The sequence below is a fragment of the Diabrotica virgifera genome, chromosome 8 (assembly GCF_917563875.1).
Source record: "Diabrotica virgifera virgifera chromosome 8, PGI_DIABVI_V3a".
NCBI classification, from domain to species: domain Eukaryota; kingdom Metazoa; phylum Arthropoda; class Insecta; order Coleoptera; family Chrysomelidae; genus Diabrotica; species Diabrotica virgifera.
The window spans coordinates 37,445,327-37,467,191 of NC_065450.1; the positions used below are offsets into that span (position 1 = coordinate 37,445,327).

The following is a 21,865-nucleotide window of genomic DNA, read 5'->3' on the forward strand; positions in this document are numbered from 1 at the left end:
TAAACGTGACTAAAAGGCTAAGTTTTCAATTTCGTCACTCAACTTTTGCGATTAAACTTTGCAATGCATAAATCCGCACCTTTTCCTTTGAAAAATCCATAACCTTTATCAGAATAAAAATTAAAGCTTTAAACAGGTATCGTTGTCTTCAAAAATGTAAGAGCTACTACCTATATACTGTAAAAATTTCAGAAAAAAAAATATTAAAATGGAACAGAGTTGTAGCGAGGTAAACGCAAAAAAACGTGATTTTATTTATTTATTTTTTTATTTTTAGGGTAAAATTGCAATTTTGACAATGTTCCCCCACATCAAATTCAAAATAAATCTCATTTTCGTTTTCAGCACCGTCAAAAACTTACGGTATGTCTAAAATTGCCCATTGATTCACCTCTCCGTGGTCAGTACCTGGTCATTTTGGGGTTGCCTGCCGCTCGCCTATATCAATGTGTAACTATGTGTGCGCCTAGTAAACACATCAGTCCAAGGTTACATAGAGTGTAAAAAGTGGTGGATACAGAATTTGGAGTTTATCGCTGTGTTAGTAGAAATGGTGTACTTTATACACCAGCGCGGGTAGTTAAAGGTTAAATACTGATTTTAGCAAAAAAAATGAAAGAAAACAAAATTGTATAAAATATAATTATCTCTATAACTAATTTAATTTTAACAGAATAGCAAAAAATAAATTAAAAGCAGTGTTCAACATATTTTATATACAACTATTAAAACTAATTTTAATGTTCAGTTCGATATTATGTGCTAATAGGAAAAAAATATCCTTTTAGGCTCAATATAATCTTCTACATATCCTTTTGGTAGTAAAAAGTTTGGGTCATATAAATATTCGGACTCTCCATTATGACTGTTGATTTCCTGGAAGTTAAAATTTTGATCTATTGGTCTTAAGTGTTTCTCGTGAGTAGATGGACGATTCATGTACTTTAGAGATTCTATGGCATGCTCTAGAATAGGATTCTCTTTCGGAAAGTCAAGATCGTTAGGTTCTATTTCTCCATATCGTTTAGATTCACCTTCGGATCCCTCGACGCTGGCTCTTAAAATAAATAATAGAAATATTAAAGACCAATATTAGTTTAAAAACAAACGCTATATCAAAATTAGAGAGTTAATTAAATTGTTATATAAAATTTGTCTGCTACATTTTAACAATATTGAATAAGGTGACGAATGAGGTGAATCATGAAGCAGTTTATACGAAGTTTAATATCTTGAGCAAACCTTCCTCGAAAACCCGACGTTTAGGCAGGATTTTTTCCACCCGGAACTTTCGTAATTTCCAAAATTTATGCTTAACCTCTGAGTGGCGCTTTCCTGCTATGGACGTGGATAATAATTTCAGTACTTTTTTGGATAATCTTGTCCGTATCTTCAATAAAGCATTTCCTTTAATTGCAATTAAGCCAAAACATCGCAAACCCTGGACTACTAAAGGTATCCGAATATCTTCCAAGAATATGCGTTCTCTTCTCTATATCAGGAAATTTACTATCAACGTTTCTATCACTGAATATATCACCAAGTACAGGGCATCCTATCTTAAACTTATAAAATCAGCTAAAAAAGACTACTACCATAACCGTTTGGGAAGCTCAAAAAGTGTTGCAAAAGAAACTTGGTCCATAATAAACGATCTTCGAAATAAAACCCACACTGCTAAAACAATTTCCCTTCCAGACCCTGAAAATCTAAATGAATACTTTGTTAATGTGAGTAAAAATATTACATCAACTATTTTGCCACAACAAGATCCCATTGCTTATCTCCCTAATTCAAGAAAGGTCTCGAATTCGTTCTTTATAAAACCAGTCGATAAATCTGAACTGATCCAAACAATCAATAGTATCAAAAGCAAATCCTCCTGTAGTACTGATGGTCTATCGATAAAAATTTTTTCTAATCTCCCAGAAAATGTGTTAGAAGTCCTCATCTCATTAATTAATGATTCCTTTGAGAAAGGTAAATTTCCAGAGTGCCTGAAGACAGCCATCATTATTCCTCTTCATAAGGGTGGTGAAATATCTAATACCTGCAATTATAGACCTATTGCACTACTACCGGTACTCTCCAAAATTATTGAGAGACTCATAAAAGCCCGACTTATGTCCTTTCTAGTTGAAAACAACATTTTATCACAAAATCAGTTCGGCTTTTTAAATAATAAATGCACCACTGATGCCATCTTTTCTGTACTACATGAGGTTTATCAAGCACTGAACAATAATCTTCACACTGCCACCGTTTTTTGTGACTACGCCAAAGCTTTTGATTGTGTAAATCATAACATTTTGATAAGAAAACTAAATTTCTACGGAATTCGAGGTATTTCTTTAGATTGGTTCCAATCTTACTTGGATGATAGGAAACAACTGGTTAGAGCAAATGATACAGACTCTAGTCTCAAAAACATTGTATGTGGGGTACCTCAAGGTTCAGTATTGGGTCCTCTACTTTTCCTTATCTTTATTAATGACATCACTAGTTTAAAAATCGATGGAAAAATCTTTCTTTTTGCTGATGATACCAGTATCACTTGGAGCAACTCAAATATTGCAACTCTTCATGCTACTATAACTTCTGATCTACTTACAATAAAAACCTGGTCTGACTCTAATTTACTCTCGTTTAACGTAGATAAAACAGTAGCATTGTCTTATAAAGGAGTCCTTCAACCCTTACCTCTTAATAACAGCCAGATCAGTACCGTTGATTCTGTGAAATTTCTTGGTATTTTTTTAGACAGCAACCTTAAATGGTCCCACCATATCGATTTGTTAAGGAAGAAACTATCCTCAGCTTGCTATGCTATAAGATCTGTTTCGAATGAACTCAATTTAGCATCTTCCAAAATAACATATTTTTCTTTGTTCGAGTCACATCTTCGTTATGGTCTTCCTTTTTGGGGTTCTGGTACAGCTGCCCAATTCGATGTTATTTTCAAATTACAAAAAAGAGCAATTAGATATCTGTTTGGCCTCAGAAGAACAACACATTGCAGAAGTTACTTCAAAGATCACAGAATTTTAACCCTTCCATCTTTGTATATTTTAGAAACTGTTTGCTTAATTCGTAAACATCTACATGTCTTTCCACCAAGACCTAATCATGACTACTTCACGAGAAATTCTACGTTTGACGTCTATATGCCGACCCCGTCCTCTGAGTTAGTAAAGAAATCTATATTATATTTCGCAAAAAAACTTTACAATCATCTCCCTCTACAACTTAAATCTGCAGCATCTTTCCCCAAATTCCGTAAACTGACAAAAGCCTACCTATCTGAAAGACCATATTATTCAGTAGAAGATTTTCTTAATCAATAACTAAGAAATTACAGTACCCTTTGCACAAGTAGTATTTTTATTATCATTTTTTTTTGTGTATATTTGGGTGTCATATGCAGCAGCTTAACTTTTAAACTTATTAATTACTAGGTAGACTATGCATTTGCAATTTACTTAAATTTTGCAATTGACTACTTCTGTTTAACTTCATTATTATTGTTATTATTGTAAATATATTGACGATTTATGTAATTTTAGTAAATTGGATTGTTATTGTTTTGTTGTCTTGACTTTTTATAAGCTTTGTCGATAAAATTGTACAATTTTTCATGACAATAAAGCATATTTCTGATTCTGATTCTGAATAGCTTAGAATAGCGGGTAATATGAGCCGTCATATTACTCATATGCGTGCCAATGGTGAATATTAAATTCTTAATAATTGTATGTCAAAAAATGTACAATAACTACCTTCCTCTTAAAACCGACCAAATTTCATTTGCCTATCTCAACCGCTTTTAAATTAATAAATAAATCGTCAGTTTGTAAGAAAAATTTCAACACCCCCTATCTCGGAAACGAAGCATTTTCGGACATACGTTTATAAAGCAAATAGACCAGGACCCCGCGTACCAAAAAAAAGTTAACTAATAGGAAGCTGAAAATTTGTTAATAACTTAACGGTATCTAGTCGGAAAAACTTTGATGTATTGGAACACTGAAACAGGGGAAGTTTTAATTGTGGAACAGTTTAAAAATTTGAAACGTCACATTACGAAAACGTCTCCTGTATTTTGTCAGACAGAACATCCAATTGATTTGTTACCTTTTCATTAAACTCTCATGCAAAAATCAGACTGCTATTACTAACCAACATGATTCCTGTCATTTGACATGTTCTTCGTGCTCCACTCATTAAAATGTCCAGTTGGTGATAAACACCAGTGTGATTTTTACATGAGAGTTTAATGAAATGGTAACAAATCAATTGGAAGTTCTGTCCGACAAAATATATGGAACATTTTCGTAGTCTGACGTTCCAAATTTTTAACCTGTTCCACAATTACAACCTCACTTGTTCCAGTGTTCCCATACATCAAAGTTTTGTCTTAACAAATTTTCAGCTTGATAATAATCAACTTTTTTTGGTACGCGGGATCCAGGTCTAAAACTATCATTATTTTTTCATGCATAATTAGTCATTAAAACTTTTCATAGGTACTTATTTAAAAACACCCTGTACTGAATAAAAACATGGCTAGTTGTTAAAGTACCTAACTTTTTTATGGTCCAACATACGCAAATGAACTAAAAAACAGAATGTTGAGAAAACATGAGGCTATAGTTAGGTATAAATTTTAGTATTTTACAAATGCTAGAATATTCCACAAGAACACAATTTGATTCGTACACCCGGTATACAATAAAAATTTACCTGTTTAGCAACAATGTTATTACAGCGATATTGTTAAAGAATAAGGCTATAAGACATTAAAAAAATCACTTAATTTGGTCAACAGGTTTAGGAAATACGAGACATTAAAAATGATCCATTTTCAGGGTGGGCGGTTAATTTTGGCCCAGAGTGTATACCAACATAAGCGGATTTTCAGAGACATAATATCATCTATATTTATACGTAATACATCTACAACACACACAATATATAAACAGACAATACACAAAGACATAATGTTGTTCTGAAGCTATTTCCTTGTGGCATTTTTGTAATCAACTATTCTAAATGCCACGATTTAACTAGAGAAATGATTTTATTAACGTTTTGACGTCCACATTGGATGTCGTGTCAAAATACAGCGTATAAAAAACAACGTATTTTGAACACGACATCGGATGTGGACGTCGAAACGTTAATAAAATTATTTTTTAAGACCAAGTTTTCAATATAATAGCACATAAAATAATATTGAAAACATTACTCTACATCCCACCAGATTTAAAACAATGGGAACCTTCTCTGGTTACACCTCCGAGGCTTCTAAAATTTGCAAGCCATAACGGATGCTGAGACTATAGAATGTATATAACCAGATAAGATTCCCATTGTTTTCAATCTGGTGGGATGTAGAGTAATGTTTTTAATATTATTTTATGTGCTATTAGATTGAAAACTTAGTCTTTTGCTAGCAGTTGCCGCTAGGGCATCCCTGTCATTTCGTTCGTTGCGATTCGTAACTGCACGCCGTCCTAGTTGGGTCAGAGAGAGCAGCATTCATATGTGCCTCCTAATGAGAGACGAATAAGTTTCTAAACCGGTAAAGGCGCTTGCTGCACCCTCTGATTGAACTAGAATATGGTGCGACTCTAGTTTCGTGTTGCAACGACATTGAAAATAGTTATTCATTTTTTCAATTTTTTTTTATTTAAATTGTGGCTTATTTCCCATTTAGAATAGTTGCTTATAAACACATAATGTGTAAACATAATTAAATACACAAAACAATCAAAATTTGATATCATACTGAGGGTATAAACACCACCCTCAGAATTGTCAACTAAAAGCATGGCTATTTGTCTACAAGATCATAGCCAAGTAAGTCACCTGTCAATTTAGATAACTCAACTGTCAAACAGATATCGGTTATAATAAAAGTTAACCAATTTAAAATAGTATTAATCTTCTATAATCCTATATAATATACAGGGTGTAACTAAAATACAGGTCATAAATTTAATCACATATTCTGGGACCAAAAATAGTTTGATTGAACCTAACTTACCTTAGTACAAATGTGCATATAAAAAAAGTTACAACCCTTTGAAGTTACAAAATGAAAATCGATTTTTTCGAATATATCGAAAACTATTAAAGATTTTTTATTGCAAATGGACATATGGCATTTTTATGAAAGTAGCATCTTAAGAAAAAATTATAGTGAAATTTGGACACCCTATAAAAAATTTATGGGGGTTTAGTTCCATTAAACCCCCCCAAACTTTTGTGTACGTTCCAATTAAATTGTTATTGTAGTACCATTAGTTAAACACAATATTTTTAAAACTTTTTTTGCTCCTAGTACTTTTTCGAAAATTCAGTTTTTATCGAGATATTTTGAATATTTGTCAAATCCACCACATATTTGTATATGATTAAGTACGATTATGGAGACTTGGTAAAAATATGAAAATTTATGTATGATTTACATTTTTAGGTATATTTTGAACCGTATTAAAAAAGAAGTCATATCTCGATAAAAGTTACCTTCTCGAAAAAATAAAAAGAGGCAAAAAAGTTTTAAAAACATTTTGTTTAACTAATGGTATCGTAGTAATAGTTTAATTGGAGCGTACACAAACATTTGGGGGGTTTAAAGGAACAAAACCCCCATAAAATTTTTATGTAAACATATTAAAGAAGAAGCCGCAACTCGATAAAAACTGCCTAATCGAAAAAATAATAAGAGCCAAAAAAGTTTTAAAAATATTGAATTTAACTATTGGTACCACAATAATAATTTAATTAAAACGCACAAAAAAGTTTGGGGGGTTTAAGGGAACAAAACCCCCATAAAATTTTTATGGGGAGCACAAATTTCACTATAATTTTTCTTTAAAATGCTCCTGCCGTAAGAATGCCCCATATCCATTTCCAATAAAAAAATCTCTAATAGTTTTCGATATATTCGAAAACATCGATTTTCATTTTGTAACTTCAAAGGGCTATAACTTTTTTCATGTGCATATTTGTACTAAGGTAAGTTAGGTTCATTCGAACTATTTTTGGTCCCAGAATATGTGATTTAATTTATGACCTGTATTTTTGTCACACCCTGTATAATATTTAAAACATACGATAACTACTGATAACCGTAATCATTTGATTTACCTGAATCCCTTCTGATCTGCAACGTACCTAACCATAATAATATTACCATCAGGTTTTACCCAACCATAGCTTCCAATTATTGTACCATCGGCTTTCCTTTCTTCATCTCTGAACTGAATATTTTGCGTATCTGGATCTTCAATTTCGTAACCAAAGGAATAAGTACCTTGACCATTAGGTTGAAAGCTATTATAGTTTGAATAGTCCAGGACAATGCTATCTTTGTTTTGTGGTAAAAGAGGGGATGCTTCAATCCATAACACATATGACAGTATTTGAAGCAATATAAACTAAAATCATACATATTACGTTAGGTATACTGATATTGAAAGAAGGCTTTAGTTTATTCAAATTTTTACTTTAACTATTATCAATATATTAGTCCTGTCGTCAGAGACAAAAATGTCACCGAAACTCAAAAAATCAGACAAATAAGCTGAAGCTTGCTAAAAATGTCAATTTTGGAACCCCACGAAAGATGCAAAAATGTTTGCTACTACTGGATTTTCTACTAAACCACCCTTCGGAGGAGGGGCGATGAAAGGAAATCATCGATATATTAAGAGTCTATACGTAGTCGAAAAAAAATGTTTCAAACAAGAAATTTAGCTGAGATAATTTGAACCAAAATTATTTATTAGCACGTTTTCTGTAGAGTGAATCGTTCTCTCAGAAACAACGCTTAAAGGGACCGGCGATTATGAATGTCAGTTGTATCAACCCGACGAAAAAAATTCGATATATTTTGATCAGAGTGTCATATCGATAAAAATAAAAATTCCACAATGCCCTTCTTTGCACATTTTTTATTGCGACCTATTTTTCATTATTTCTGTATAACAATTATTTAGAGATACAAATTTTCTATACAATTCTATCAATCTTACTTCACATCCATTTTCCAATTTTATAAACAAACAACGAATCCAGCTCTTTCAAAATAAACATTTTTATAAATTTTCAATTAAATTTATAAATAACGGAATATTAAAAATATGAAGATTTTAAATAAAATTGATGAGGTAATTTAATTCAGAGTGGGCGACATATTTTTTATTGATCCCAAGGTAAAAATGAATATTCAAACACCAGAGGTCGATAATCTGGCCAATTTTATCTGCATAATATATTTAGAAAACTTCAAAAAAATCTTATAAATATGCATTATTAGGACTATTACATATTTTTTATTTATTTTGAACCTTATTTTCCTATAAGACAATTTGCAGTAAGGTATAACAATATACAGTGCGTCCATAAAGTAACGCATAAATTCATTATTTCGTAAACCGGCAACTTCAAGGAAAAATACCAAAACAGGTCGATTTTTATTTTTAATTTCCGACTTTTTGTCATATATACCATACTAGTGACGTCATCCATCTGGTCGTGATGACGTAATCGATTATTTTTTTAAATGAGAACAGGGGTCATGTGATAGCTCATTTGAAAGGGTATTTTTTTTTTTTTATTTGCTAAGTGCTACAATCTGGTCTTTGACCAATGAGTAACTTTTTATCTATCCTATCTTACTAACTACTTAATATCTAAGAGTCACCCTTTGATGTCTTCTTAGTTGTCTTTATTATTACTGGCGCACCAATGAGTAACTTTTTATCTATCCTATCTTACTAACTACTTAATATCTAAGAGTCACCCTTTGATGTCTTCTTAGTTGTCTTTATTATTACTGGCGCACTTTTTGATTGCGCACTATCACACAAAGCGCTGCTTTTCACTTTATCACGCACTACACCAACACGTTGCTTGCACACTAGTCGCGCAATGCTCCGCTATTAGCTTTGTCGCACACTACACCAACTCGTGAGGTTTGGTCCTCTTCAGTCTTCTTTTCTGGTTTGAGTTGTCCAGGAGCTGGATGGCCTCAATATTTTCGTGGAGAAGAAGTCTTTTTTCATGACTTTCTGCGTGTTTTCGGATTTCTTTGTCGACGGGCTCTATATGATCCTTGTGGATATCGTCATTACGGATGTACCAGGGTGCGTTAACTATGCCCCTTAATACTTTGTTTTGAAAAGTTTGTATTATTTTCAAGTTTGTCTTTTTTGTACATCCCCACAGTTGGATACCATACGTCCATACTGGTTTTATAACTTGTTTGTAGATTAGCATCTTGTTATACGTTGACAACCCTGAGTATCTTCCCAGTAGCCACTACAATTTTTTATATTTAATATTTAATTCTTCCTTCTTTTTCTTTACATGGGCTTTCCAGCGAAGCTTCGTGTCTAGGGTTAAGCCCAGGTATTTGGCTGTGTTGGCATACGGAATGTCTTGTCCATTAATTTTTATTGGTGTGTACAGAATTTTTTTACTAGTGAAATCAACATGTACTGATTTGCTTTCATTCAATGTAATCTGCCACGTCTTAGTCCATTTTTGGAATTTGCTTATCGCATTTTGTAGTTTATTGGCTGTTTCTACGTTATCTTTACCTACTGCTAATATGGCGGTGTCGTCGGCAAAGGTAGCTAAACAGTAGTTATCGAATTCTGGTAGATCACATGTATAAAGGAGATATAGGACCGGGCCCAATACGCTACCCTGGGGGACTCCGGCTTTTATTTCTTTAAGTTCAGAATAAGCATCATCTTGCTTGATTCTGAAATATCTATCAGTTAAGTACGATTTAATTATGTCTGTGTATGATTTTGTAAGAATAGTCTCTAATTTATGAAATAGTCCTTCATGCCAAACTCTGTCAAATGCCTGGGCAACATCTAAGAATAAAGCTGAACAAACTTTTCTTTCCTCTAGTGCATTTTCTATAATATCAGTGACTCTGTGGAGTTGGTCTATAGTTGAGTGTTTTTGCCTAAAACCAAACTGGTGATTTGGAATTAATTTTTTGTTTACTATAATTGGTTGCAATCTTCTGAGGAGAATTTTTCAAATAATTTAGACATTGTGGGTAGCAGTGATATTGGTCTATAGGAGTAGGTTATATGTGGTGGTTTGCCTGGTTTTGGTATCATTACTATTTCCGCCACTTTCCACAATGAAGGAATATATTTTAATCTGATCGCAGCATTAATAAATAGGTCAACTTGACAATTGCTTTTCTTGGGAGCCGTTTTAATATTTGTCCTGTTATTAAATCAAAGCCAGGAGCTTTTCTCGGGTTTAAATTATACTTGATTTCTTTTATTACTTCTTCTACAGTTACTGGCATTATGTTCTCTTCTTCTTGCAAGATGTTGCTCTGTAATGCTTCTTCTTCTTCTTGTTGTTGATGCGGTTGAAATATTTTTTCTAGATGTGTAGCAAAGCATTCTGCTTTTTGTTCGCTGCTTCTGGCCCAAGTGCCGTCTTCTTTTTTTATGGGTGGTATTTGTATCATTGGTCTTTTTAATCCATTGGTTGCATTCCATAGTGAGTATTCTGTGGATCTTTCATTCGTTAGGTTGTTTAAGTATGTCCTAATGGATTCTTCTTTAAATTCTTTTATCTCTCTTTTTAGTTGTTGGGTGAGATTATTTACAATAGTTTTATCTTGAGGAGCTCTACTTTGGAACCATTTTCGTCTTGCTTTCCGTTTTTCGTATACCAGCGTTCTAATTTCTGCCGGGTAGTTGCATCCTTTTAGGCGTCTTTTGATGTCTGGAGTACATTCCCTAGATATTCTTTGGATGTCTTTATTGAATTGGTCAACTTCTTTTTCAATGTCTTTTACGGTTCTAAGAGAAACGTTTAAATTAATTGTTTCTTCTAGCATTTGTCTGAAGCTGATCCAGTCGGTGTACTTATTAGTTAGCGAAGGGTTATTTTCTTTATATATTATGTTTTCGCTTAGTGCTAGTGTTATTGCTGTATGGTCAGAACATAACTTATGACATTCGTCTATTTTCAGGTAGTTTTGCGATATATTTTTGGTTATGAAAAAATCAATTAGGTCAGGTATCTTGTTGGGGTCAGTAGGCCAATAAGTTGGCTTCCCTGTTGACAAGTTTATGGCTCCGTATTCATTCACAGCTTTTAAAAGTTCTCTGCCTTTTGTTGTGGTTAACCTTGAGCCCCAGTGGGTATTTTTAGCATTATAATCGCCTCCTACTATAAATCTGTTTCCCAGCTTGGTAAAGAGGTCAATATATTCTTCCTTACTTATTGCATGTTTCGGAGGACTATAGATTGCTGCCACTATCAGTGGGTATCTAAGAGTTCTAAGTGTTACTGCAGTTAACCGCACTTTTTCTGTTACGTAGTTGGCTTCTTCGTAATGTTGTAAATTTTCTTTAATTATCACTGCACTTCCTCCTTTTGCATTATTATCAGGATGAATCACATGATAGACTCTATAACCGTGAAATTTGTATATTTTCTATACATCTATATTTTCTGTCTGTAGAACTAATTGAAGCTCCTGCTGGTGGTTCAGGAGTCCGTTTGCGTTCCACACTAGTACCTTAATTGAATTAATGTTTCGATTTAGGTATAGCTCCTTTTGCACTATATTCTAATCTTTTTAGCCTCTCATCCAGTGTTGTTATGATTTGTTCTTGATTTTCTAGCTTCGCTAATATGAGTTGCAGACTTTGTTCTATATTATTAGTTCGTTCCTCCTTTTTGCCACTTTCCTTTTGGTTGTTTACTGCATTGGCAAATGTTAGATTTTCGTTAACTTGCCTGCTTACTGAAGAATGTTTATTAACCCCCCTTTTTTTATCTATTGCTCTATTCCTCATGTTTTGTAATTCAATAGCCACTTTACAGCCACGATAGTTAGCTGGATGCTCTTGTCCACAGTGTACGCATTTAGGTTTGACATCTTTTGATTTGGTACACTCCTTAGTATGATGCTTCCCTGTGCATTTGACACATCTCGCTTGTCTGGCGCAAAATTTTTGGGTATGCCCATATGCCTGGCAATTTTTGCATTGAGATATTAATTTGGAGGATTTAAATGGTTGGATTTCGACTTTACATTGTAGTATATGCTGTATACTATGTATTTTATTTATATCTTCGCTATTGTCAAAAGTCACTATGAACATGTCAAGTGGTTCCTTAGTACGCCACTTAATTTTATTTATAGCATTCACTGCTTTAAAACCTCTCCTTACCAATTCTTCAATTATGTTGTCTGGTTTGCACGAATGCGGGAGATATTTGACTATTACCTTAATTGGTCGGGTTCTTTTATCTTCGTATGTGAACCAACTGTGTGGTATTTGCTCTCGTAGTATTTTTGTCACGCCACGATACGTATCCTCATCGTTGGCTTTAATTTTGAAGTTCTGTTTATTTACCATTTGGATTATAAATTTATTTATACCTATTTCCTTTGTGAGCAGTTCGATAAATTTATTATATTCTTTAATTCCTTCCACTATTATTGGTGGTGGAGGTTGGACTTTTTTTTTGTTTAGGTTCAAGCCTATTGGTTATTTCTTCATTTTTTGTAGGAGTAGGTGGAGAAAATGAGGTATTCATTATTTTCCTTTTTTTTTGCCTGTTTCTTACCCTTACCCATTCTGTTTCTTTAGCCAGTTCCTCTTCATCAGTCTCGTATTCTTGCCTGGGAGGAGGCGTTGCCTCAGTATTTTTAGCGTTATTATTTGATTGATTGCAAATCTGTTTGATTTGATTTTCTAGCATACTTATATGTGTTTGCATTTGCGTGATCATACTATGTCGTTGATCTTTTTCATTGCTGACTTTTACCCATTCTGTATATAATAATTGTTCGTTTTGGGAACGTTGACAATTTTCTTGAAATAAATTATTATTTTGTTGCATTAAAAACGCTTCGTTTATTGTAGTCGGTTGCATTCCTCCTGCAGCCATATTTATATTTTATTCTTTATCCAAACACGGTTAACCTGTATTTGTTTTGAATTTAACTTTAATCAACATTTTCGATAAATGTAATTCTTAAATTATATTATTTAAAATAACCACTTACCGACCTGAATCGAGTGGTCCACAAAAAGAAGTTTCTGTCCAAGTAGTAGTTAAGCACTTAATGAGTTTTTAATTTACCGCACTTAAACTACAATCGTTTGTAAATTTCGCGTATGAAGAAATTTTGCCCACTTCGACAAAAGGCGCAGATTCCTTCTTAAAAACACTATTATTCAGTTTGTTTTATTATAATTAATAACTTTAATTTAAAGTCTAAATAACTGTTTCATATCACAACAGATTTATTTTAACACTTCAAATACATTAAAGTATAATTAGGTATTAATGGGAAACTGATAACAGTAATTATTATTTTTAGCACAGGTAAATGCTTTATATACATCCGTTCTCGGTCAAGTTTTGACGACGACTATGAAAGGGTATTTAATTCTCTATTCACTAATGTAAATATTAATATAATTATTTATACAGGGTGTTCAAAAAAACATTTTTTTAATTAAAATAATTGAGACAAAAAGAAGAATGTATGTAATTTATTTCATTCAAAATGCGTTTTACTACTGTCAGAAAACAGAAAAAAAATTATTTGACAAATAAACATTGATTTTCGCTTGAACGAAATATTCAAACTGGCAAGAGGCGGGTGGGTGGCAGCTTTAACATTGAATTTAAGCAAAAATAATATATATTTGTCAAATAAATATTTTTTTCCTGTTTTCTGACAATATTAAAACGTATTTTGAATTAGATAAATTACATACATTCTTCTTTTTGTCTCAATTATTTTAATTATAAAAATGTTTTTTTGAACACCTTGTATAAATAATTATCTTAATGTGTATATTAGGGAATGGAGAATTGAATACCCTTTCAAATGTGCTATCAGATAACCCCTATTCTAATTTAGAAAAATCATCGATTACGTTATCACGCCTAGATGGATGACGTCACTAGTATGATATACATGCTAAAAAATCGGAAATTAAAAATAAAAATCGACCTCTTTTGGGATTTTTCTTTAAAGTCGCCGGTTTACGAAATAATGAATTTATGCGTTACTTTATGGACGCACTGTAGAGTAATTTATAAAAAGTGATTTTTGGTGATAGTGATTTTAACTTTTTGTACACGTATGCATAAAAATTGAATACTAATACCGATAAGAGAAATAGATATATTGTTAACTACTACATATTTACTGTCATTTAACAAGCGTGCAGCAAGAAGAAATCAAAACCAGCTTTATCTTAATCACTAAACTTTAAAAATATATTTAGGACTATTGGTAAAATATTTCATTTCTTCCTAAACGTTTCCAAAAATTTCTTCCTCAGACAGACTGAACACTATTTATTACGTCTAAAATTAATGGTTCGCATTGACGATAGTCCACGGGACTTAATAAATAGCTTAGTCGAAAACTTTAGGAATGAGCAAGATTAAAATTAAATGGAGTACTTCTTTCTGTGTACCTTTTATTCAAAAAGCACTATACTAAATTTAAAATCAAGATGCAGTAGAAATAAACAAACCAAGACATGTTAAATGCTACTAGGAGCAGTCCCGAATTATAGTTTACAATGTATATAAATTGTAAATCCCAAATCATGATTACCAAAGTTTATATATTGTAAATTATGATTCGGGAGTGCTCCTTATAGTATATAACGTGTCTTGGTTTGTTTATTTCTACTGCAGCTTGATTGTAAATTTAGTATAGTTGACATTTAATATATTCACCAAAATATCTACAAATGTCAGTATTGCGGAGTCATCTAACGAAAATAATTGAAGGAGATTTAGGCAGCAATGGACTGTGTGTAGAGCATCATCTTGCAATTACGAACACGTTTTATCAACACCACCCACTTAGATTATACAGATGGCGTAACCCAGATGGACGAACAAGAAATTACATCCTAATAAGATCAAGATGGAAAGCCTCGCCCATCAACTGTAAAACATACCCTGGTGCGGAGTGTGGAAGTGACCACCAATTTCTAGTACTAAACGTCCGAGTTTGTTTTTAAGACCTTAATAGGAGACCACTAGGAATAACAACCACGTCCTTAACTCCTCAAAAATTAATTAATCATATTAAGATTGAGAAGAAAACTGTGGATAACTAATGACACTGGGACTCCGATTCAACCCAGAAGAGAACAGAAATCTGGATTTGGAACAAGCGATGAATACAGAGGCATTATCGAAAGAAATAAGAAAGCAATGTGGATTATATCTCCCAAATACACAGAGATATACTCATTGTTAGACAGTTTAATCGTAATCTCTGATGGAAAAGAAAGGTAACCTAAAGACCAACACTGCCGAACTATTGGAAACGTGGAAATCCCTTATTGGAAATAAGGAGATTTTAGCTGAAAATCTATGGCTGTGGTCTTCAATAAATACCGTAGGTTGCGTACAGCGTAAGAAATAACAGAAGTAGCGTTCATAGACCTAACTGCCGCCTATGACACAGTTAACCATCAACGGCTACTCGCAAAACTCTACGAAACTACAAAGGATTTCCAACTAACAAGGTTAGTGAAATGTCTCCTCCAGAATAGACGCTTCTACATAACGTTCCAGTCCACGAACAGTCGGTGGAGGGACCAAAAAATTGGCTACCATAGGAAAGTGTCCTTGCGCCGATTCTATACAACATATACACCAACGAAAAACCCATACACCAGCAAACAAGGCAATTTATTTACGCTGATGATACAGCTGCGGCAGCTCAGGGAAGAACCTTCAATGAAGTCGAAGTGAAACTGACAGATGCCCTGGTAGACTTAGCTCTACACTACGATAAAAACCATCTGAAACATAATCCCACAAAAACCCAGGTATGTGCTTTCCACCTTAGAAACAAGCATGCGCGAAGGCTGCTGGAGGTGGAATGGCGTGATCAGATGCTGGAACACAACGAGACGCCAAAATACCTTGGCGTCCGTCTGGATAGAACTCTGTCTTACCGATACCACTGTCAAGATGTCAAGAAGAAAGTAAGTGCCAGAAATAATATCATGCGCAAGCTAACTAATACAAAATGGGAAGCACAACCACACACTCTCCGCACTTCTGCCTTAGCATTATATTTTTCGGCCGCGGAGTTTGGAGCACCAGTATGGGCAAACTCTGCTCACGCAAAGAACGTTGACGTGGCTCTAAATGAAACGCTTCGTATAATATCGGGTTGCCTGAAACCGAAACCAATCGAAGAGGTATGCCCCATAGCTGGTATTGCTCCACCACCTATCGGGAGGAAGGTCACTTCAGAAGTAGAACGAAAAAGCAGGAGACGGCGAATACACCTATGGCAAGCGTCAGCTACCGCGACACATTTTTCTCCCTCAGAGGAAATGGCTGCTAGACACAATTTACCGTATCCGACTTGAAAAGCGCTAAACAGAGTTAAAACCGGCGTTTTACGTTGTGCTAGTAACCTGAAAAAATGGGGATACCAGGAGGACCATACCTGCGACTGTGGCGCTGTTCAGACGAGCCGGCGTCAACTATCATGTACAGAGATGAGAGAGACCTGCACAGAAAAAGACTTAATTATAGCAAATGACAGGGCCATCTATGTGGCCAAGTATTGGAAATAGAGAATTTAAAGTTGTTGGTGGTCCGGACACGGAAAGTAAGTAGCGAAATGCCGTAGGAAAATTGTTCATATCCGTTACTTTTAATAAACTTTGAGTGACAAAAATTATCTTAATACCCAAAATAGATACAAAAGAGTAATTCTAAAACAAATTAAAATTACGGGGTGAATTGTAGTGACCACGGATTTAGCAGGTGGTAACCAATAGACGCCTAGGCTACGTATAGCGTGTATTGGAAACCATCACCTTAGGCCTTCTGAATACCGTAGACTACCTACTGTCTTGCTCTCTGAATTTGAATATGCAATTAAATAGCTAAACAGAAATAAATCCCAGTAATAGACACAATACCAAGAGAAATTCTGCAGTTGCTAGGTGACAAAAATTACATATGATCCATTTTATCTGTGTAACTGTTTGCAATTATATATTTGTTACTGTATTATACGTATTTCAGCATTTTGAAATCATCGGATGCCATTTGCAAAGGAAGACCTGATAAGAAACTTAAACCTATACCTATACGATACAAGTTGACAGGTTTTGTACTAACCACTCATAAATCCAAATGAAGGGTCAGGGGGAAAACGCTTTTAGTCCAAAAAATCGAAATTCAGTTTTTGGCGCTTTTATTATAGTTCAGTGCTGTCTCTTTCAACCACGAAAAACAACACAAACAAAAATGCTCTCAGTTCGATATAATAGAAGAAGAAAGATACTGCATAAGCGAGAAGAATGATTTGAGTCACAGCGCGCAGATGACAGAACGATCAGATTATTTTTACACTTTGTTTTTGGAATCCTGAAAAATTTTGCTATATGGACTAAAACCGTTTTTCCCCCTAACCCTTCAAATGTATATGTTTCTCAACTCATCAAGGTGTTTATGATGATGCCAGAAGGCTAAAAAATGTAGAATACAGTGTCAAACATACGAGGTCTAAATATTTCTGTTCGTATATTCTTAGCAGAACTAGTGTAGGAAACAGAGGTTCAACCTCGCAAAATGGACACAAGTCCGGTTTTATTTTTTTTTCTTGTATATCGAGGGGTGCTTATTATAAGACTAACTTTTTCTTTAAAAAATTCGCCCCGGAGCCCCCCTTTTCATCCCTTTAAAGGGGGTAATTTGTGGTTTTTGCGAAACGTAGCCGTTCCTGTACATTTTGCAAAAAATTTACTTAATAGTAAAATGAAGAGTACTATATTTTCTACTATTTATTTCCCGACAGCATACGTCTATCACCCATTGTTTAGCGGGGGTGGCGCCCCAAAGTTGACAAGTTTTAAAAAAATATTTAAAAAAATTATTTTTCCCTACCTGTAATGAAAATTAAGAAGAAACCCTGGGGAAATTAATCACATCAAAGTGGCTGGTTTTTTGGTACAGGTTCCATTTAAGGGCAATTGCCCGTAAATAATTACATGGTGTTACATTTAAAAAAAAACCCTTTTTGAGCCGCCTATGCTAGAGTAAAAAAACTTTCAGCGATTATCCATCTACTGGTGTTATTTACAAATTTCTATAATGCGCCTCCATTTTTTTCCGGGATCACCCCAAAACAAAGGGAAATTAAGAAAGAAAGTGATTTTGTTGGAATCCTTTACACACCATGCCCTTTATTAAAATGCTTCATATATCATTTTGTGCATGTTCTTATTACCAATGCATGGACACTAAAATCGATTTCTTAACCTTCGTAAGGCGGTGCTTATATTCTTACGTAAACAACGGTGCGGGATGCATTTACACCCCATCCGTATATCCATTTTTTTATATGTGGACGTCGGGGAAATTGATTTTAAAGATAATTAGGATTTGTTTATAATACTATGAAACAATCTTACAAAGTACTTATTTATTCTTAAAAAAAATTATTATTATCGTTGCAAGACAAACACATGACATTTTTCACAGAGTGAGCAACACAAAGTTTTTACACACAATAGAGTTATGCCGGAACTTTTGGTCTTTTTTCTCTGACATAAGTAACACCGACGTTGTCATGTAGCTGCTCTGTTAGCTCCAGGTAGAACATCAGAGTCGTCCAATTCAGGATATGAAATTTTTTGGTGTAATGCGGTGGAATGCGGTTAGAATTGAATTTAATGCGAACATAAAAATGGACAAAAATAAAAAAAATATTAAAAAAGATAGGTGAGAAAAACGAGGCCTGGGGTGCAGCTGCACCCCGCACCGCCTTACGAGGGTTAGTGCAATCCCTGTAGCCAAAAAAAAATAAATAAAGAGGGGGTTGAAAAAAAAACTTTTTTTTGCTTTTTGACCCATATGGACATATGCTCCATCAATAGGGTTTTTCATAAATATATATGATTATTGCAACATCCCTGCGGAAACTACCTATCCTTGAAAATAAACTGCAGAAACTGCCCCTATCCTTGGAGAGAATGTTTTGACGATTTTTTCATTACCTATGCATTTTTTTAAAACAAAGCTTGTACAGAATTAAAAACCACTATTTTCTCTACAAATAAGGTCCTATGCATTTTCTTCGTATAAGCAACCGTTACGTCACAGTGGCGCCGTAAACCTCAGAAATGCTTTGGCGGGCTCCAGATTTTGTTTTATTTTCGTCACCTATTCATTTTATGGATAACGTGCTTATAGAAAATAAAAGCACAAACTGTCTGCTACACATTATGACCTATGCATATTTTATTTTCTTTGCACCCTAAAGCCACAGTTGTGGCCCAAAATCAATTTTTGATAATTTTTTTTATTAATTCTCCTTTTTTGGGTGGTTCCGGGAAAATATGGGGGTGCATTATGCAAATTTGTAAATAACACTAGTACATGGATAATCGCTGAAAGTTTTTTTACTCTAGCATAGGCGGTTCAGATGGTATAAAAATGGGTTGTTTTTAAAATATAACACCCTGTAATTAAAAAAATTTGCAACGCCCTTAAATGAAACCTATACCAAAAAAATCAGACACTTATTTGTAATTAATTGCCGTAGGGTATCTTCTTAATTTTCATTACCTACAGTTAGGGAGAAAAAAAAAATTAAACACATCTTTTTTAAAAATTTGTCAAATTTGCGGCGCCACCCCCGCTAAACGGTAGGTGATAGACATATGCTGTGGAGAAATAAATAGTAGGAAATATAGTCCTCTTCATGTTACTATTAAGTAAATTTTTGGCAAAACATACAAGAAGGGCTACGTTTCGCAAAAACCACAAATTACCCCCTTTAAAGGGATGAAAATGGGGGGTTCCGGGGCGAAATTAAAAAAAAAACGTTAGTCTCATAATAAGCACCCCTTGATATACCAGAAAAAAAATAAAACCGGGCTTGTGTCCATTTTGCGAGGTTCAACCTCTGTTTCCTACACTAAAATATGTTCCTAAAAATTTTTTAACTAAAAAAATTTTCATTCGTCTCATTTTCCACCTATGAAAAAAATATATTATCAGCCTATCTGCCATTAAGAAACATAAGCTTTATGCGAAATATGCAGGAACTTGACCACTTATTCATCGATAAAAAAATATATTATTTAAGATAGGGATATACAGATCCCAAATTATAACAGAGATATTACGTCAGTACCAAGGTTACTAAATTCTAGATTGTTTATATATCCATTTATTTCCCTTGACCACCACGTGTAGCCCATAATTTATTCCTCTCATAATTTCGGTCAATTATAAAATTTTCGGGAGACGTTGAAAAGTAGTGGTTATGCCTGATGTCTCTTTTGAACGTTTTTGTTTATTTATTATTGAAGAGAGTTATTGATAAATGAAAAAAACTGTACTAAAGGAATCAAAGGAATGAATAATCTACAATATCTCTATGTTCAATTACTTAAAACCACCCTGTATTTCTATTGAACTTGTGCTTAAGACTAGTTAAAAGCTTATTAAATGATTGTAGAAAGTTTGTTTTCTGTGTGTAACAGTTAAACTCAAAATATACTTCGTTATTTTGTTTCACCTCAGATGCAAGCACGCATTTGAAAATGTATCTTAAATATTTTTTTTTTTGACAAAAGTTATGTATTTTTTAATTTGCGTAATAAAAATATAACTTTACAATAATATCAAAATGCGATAAATTCAAATAGAACCAACATTATATTAACAATTTGTAAATGAAATGATTATAAAAACTCTAGAAATTATTGAAACAATATTAAATACATACCGGAACCGTCAAAATATCCATTTAGAGAATCACAACACAAGATATTAGTGCCTGAACGATTGCAACATTTGCGAATTTCATAGAGAGGTCACTTCGGCACACTTTAGCGTCTTATATTCCTCCTACTCTTTCAAACCTACAAGATAAAGAAATACCACAAAATTACTTCTCATTTGGGCGTATCGAAGTTTATCAAAATCAAGATGTACATAATACAGTGATGAGCGCGCTAATAACCGGCAGAATAACGCAAAAGACGAAAAATATTAAATTTTGAGATAAACAGAAATGAAACTAGTGAAGGTGGGAAATTTAGCGATTAAAACCTATAAATGTATATTATATTTATATTTATTGTCTCCCACCTTTAAACGTATCGAACGAGTTTGGCAACTGCCACTGTCACAGTGACAGTTTTAGTTGACATACTCCTCAGATATACGTGTAAAGATAGGAAACAATAAATATACTAATTTTTTTTGTATCAGTATTAATTATTATTATCAACATGATTGTATCTGGCTAAATAGTTAAGTGCTAAAGCCACAAATAAAAAAAAAAGTAAATATTTATAATAGGTATAAATTTTTAGGTTTTTATCGCTAAATTTCCCATCTCGTCCATTTTCATTTTTTTATCTCACAACTTAATGTGTTTTCCCGGCTAATGTGTGCTAAAAACCGGCAGCATAACGCAAAATATGGAAAACATAATACATTGCGAAGTAAAGAGAGATGAAACTAGATGAGGCGGAAATTATCGGTATAAACGTATAAATTAACATTACAATATATAGTATCCCAACTTTAGACGTATCGAAGGAATATGACAACTGTCACTGTGACAGTAGAATTTTATAAAATACTCCCGTCAAGGAAGTCTAAGGGCCGGTTGTTCGAACGCTAATCAACAATTTTATCATTATCAAATATTTAATTACTGTCACCAAACTGTCAATGTCAACTTTGTTTGGGTTGCTGAAAACATAATTAATTAAAATTATGAGATTTATTATCAATTATGTTAATAATTATTGTTATATTAATT

At 33.5% G+C, this 21,865-nt stretch overlaps 1 protein-coding gene across 2 annotated transcripts; it reads right to left on the reverse strand.

Moving 5' to 3' along the window:
• Window positions 1–625: 625 nt before the first annotated feature.
• On the reverse strand, window positions 626–20,976 carry LOC114334953 (uncharacterized). Of its 2 annotated transcripts, none has more exons than XM_050658619.1 (3): window positions 20,819–20,976; window positions 7,180–7,442; window positions 626–1,057 (listed from the first exon to the last, which is right to left on the reverse strand). In XM_050658619.1, exons 1-3 carry the CDS (start codon window positions 20,837–20,839, stop codon window positions 763–765), a joined length of 579 nt encoding a protein of 192 aa, XP_050514576.1. In that variant the 5' UTR covers window positions 20,840–20,976; the 3' UTR covers window positions 626–762. The 2 variants fall into 2 exon arrangements, with proteins under 2 accessions (XP_050514576.1, XP_028140892.1); XM_028285091.2 differs by having other exon boundaries at window positions 7,153–7,442; window positions 20,819–20,944.
• Between the last annotated feature and the right edge of the window lie 889 nt (window positions 20,977–21,865).

Excerpts from the sequence above, each read along its gene's own strand:
- LOC114334953 (XM_028285091.2), bottom strand. The coding sequence starts at position 20,839 with ATGGATATTTTGACGGTTCCG. Across the intron at positions 7,443-20,818 it reads TGGATATTTTGACGGTTCCG|TTTATATTGCTTCAAATACT; the intron begins GTATGTATTTAA and ends GTATGATTTTAG. Across the intron at positions 1,058-7,152 it reads GCAGATCAGAAGGGATTCAG|AGCCAGCGTCGAGGGATCCG; the intron begins GTAAATCAAATG and ends ATTTATTTTAAG.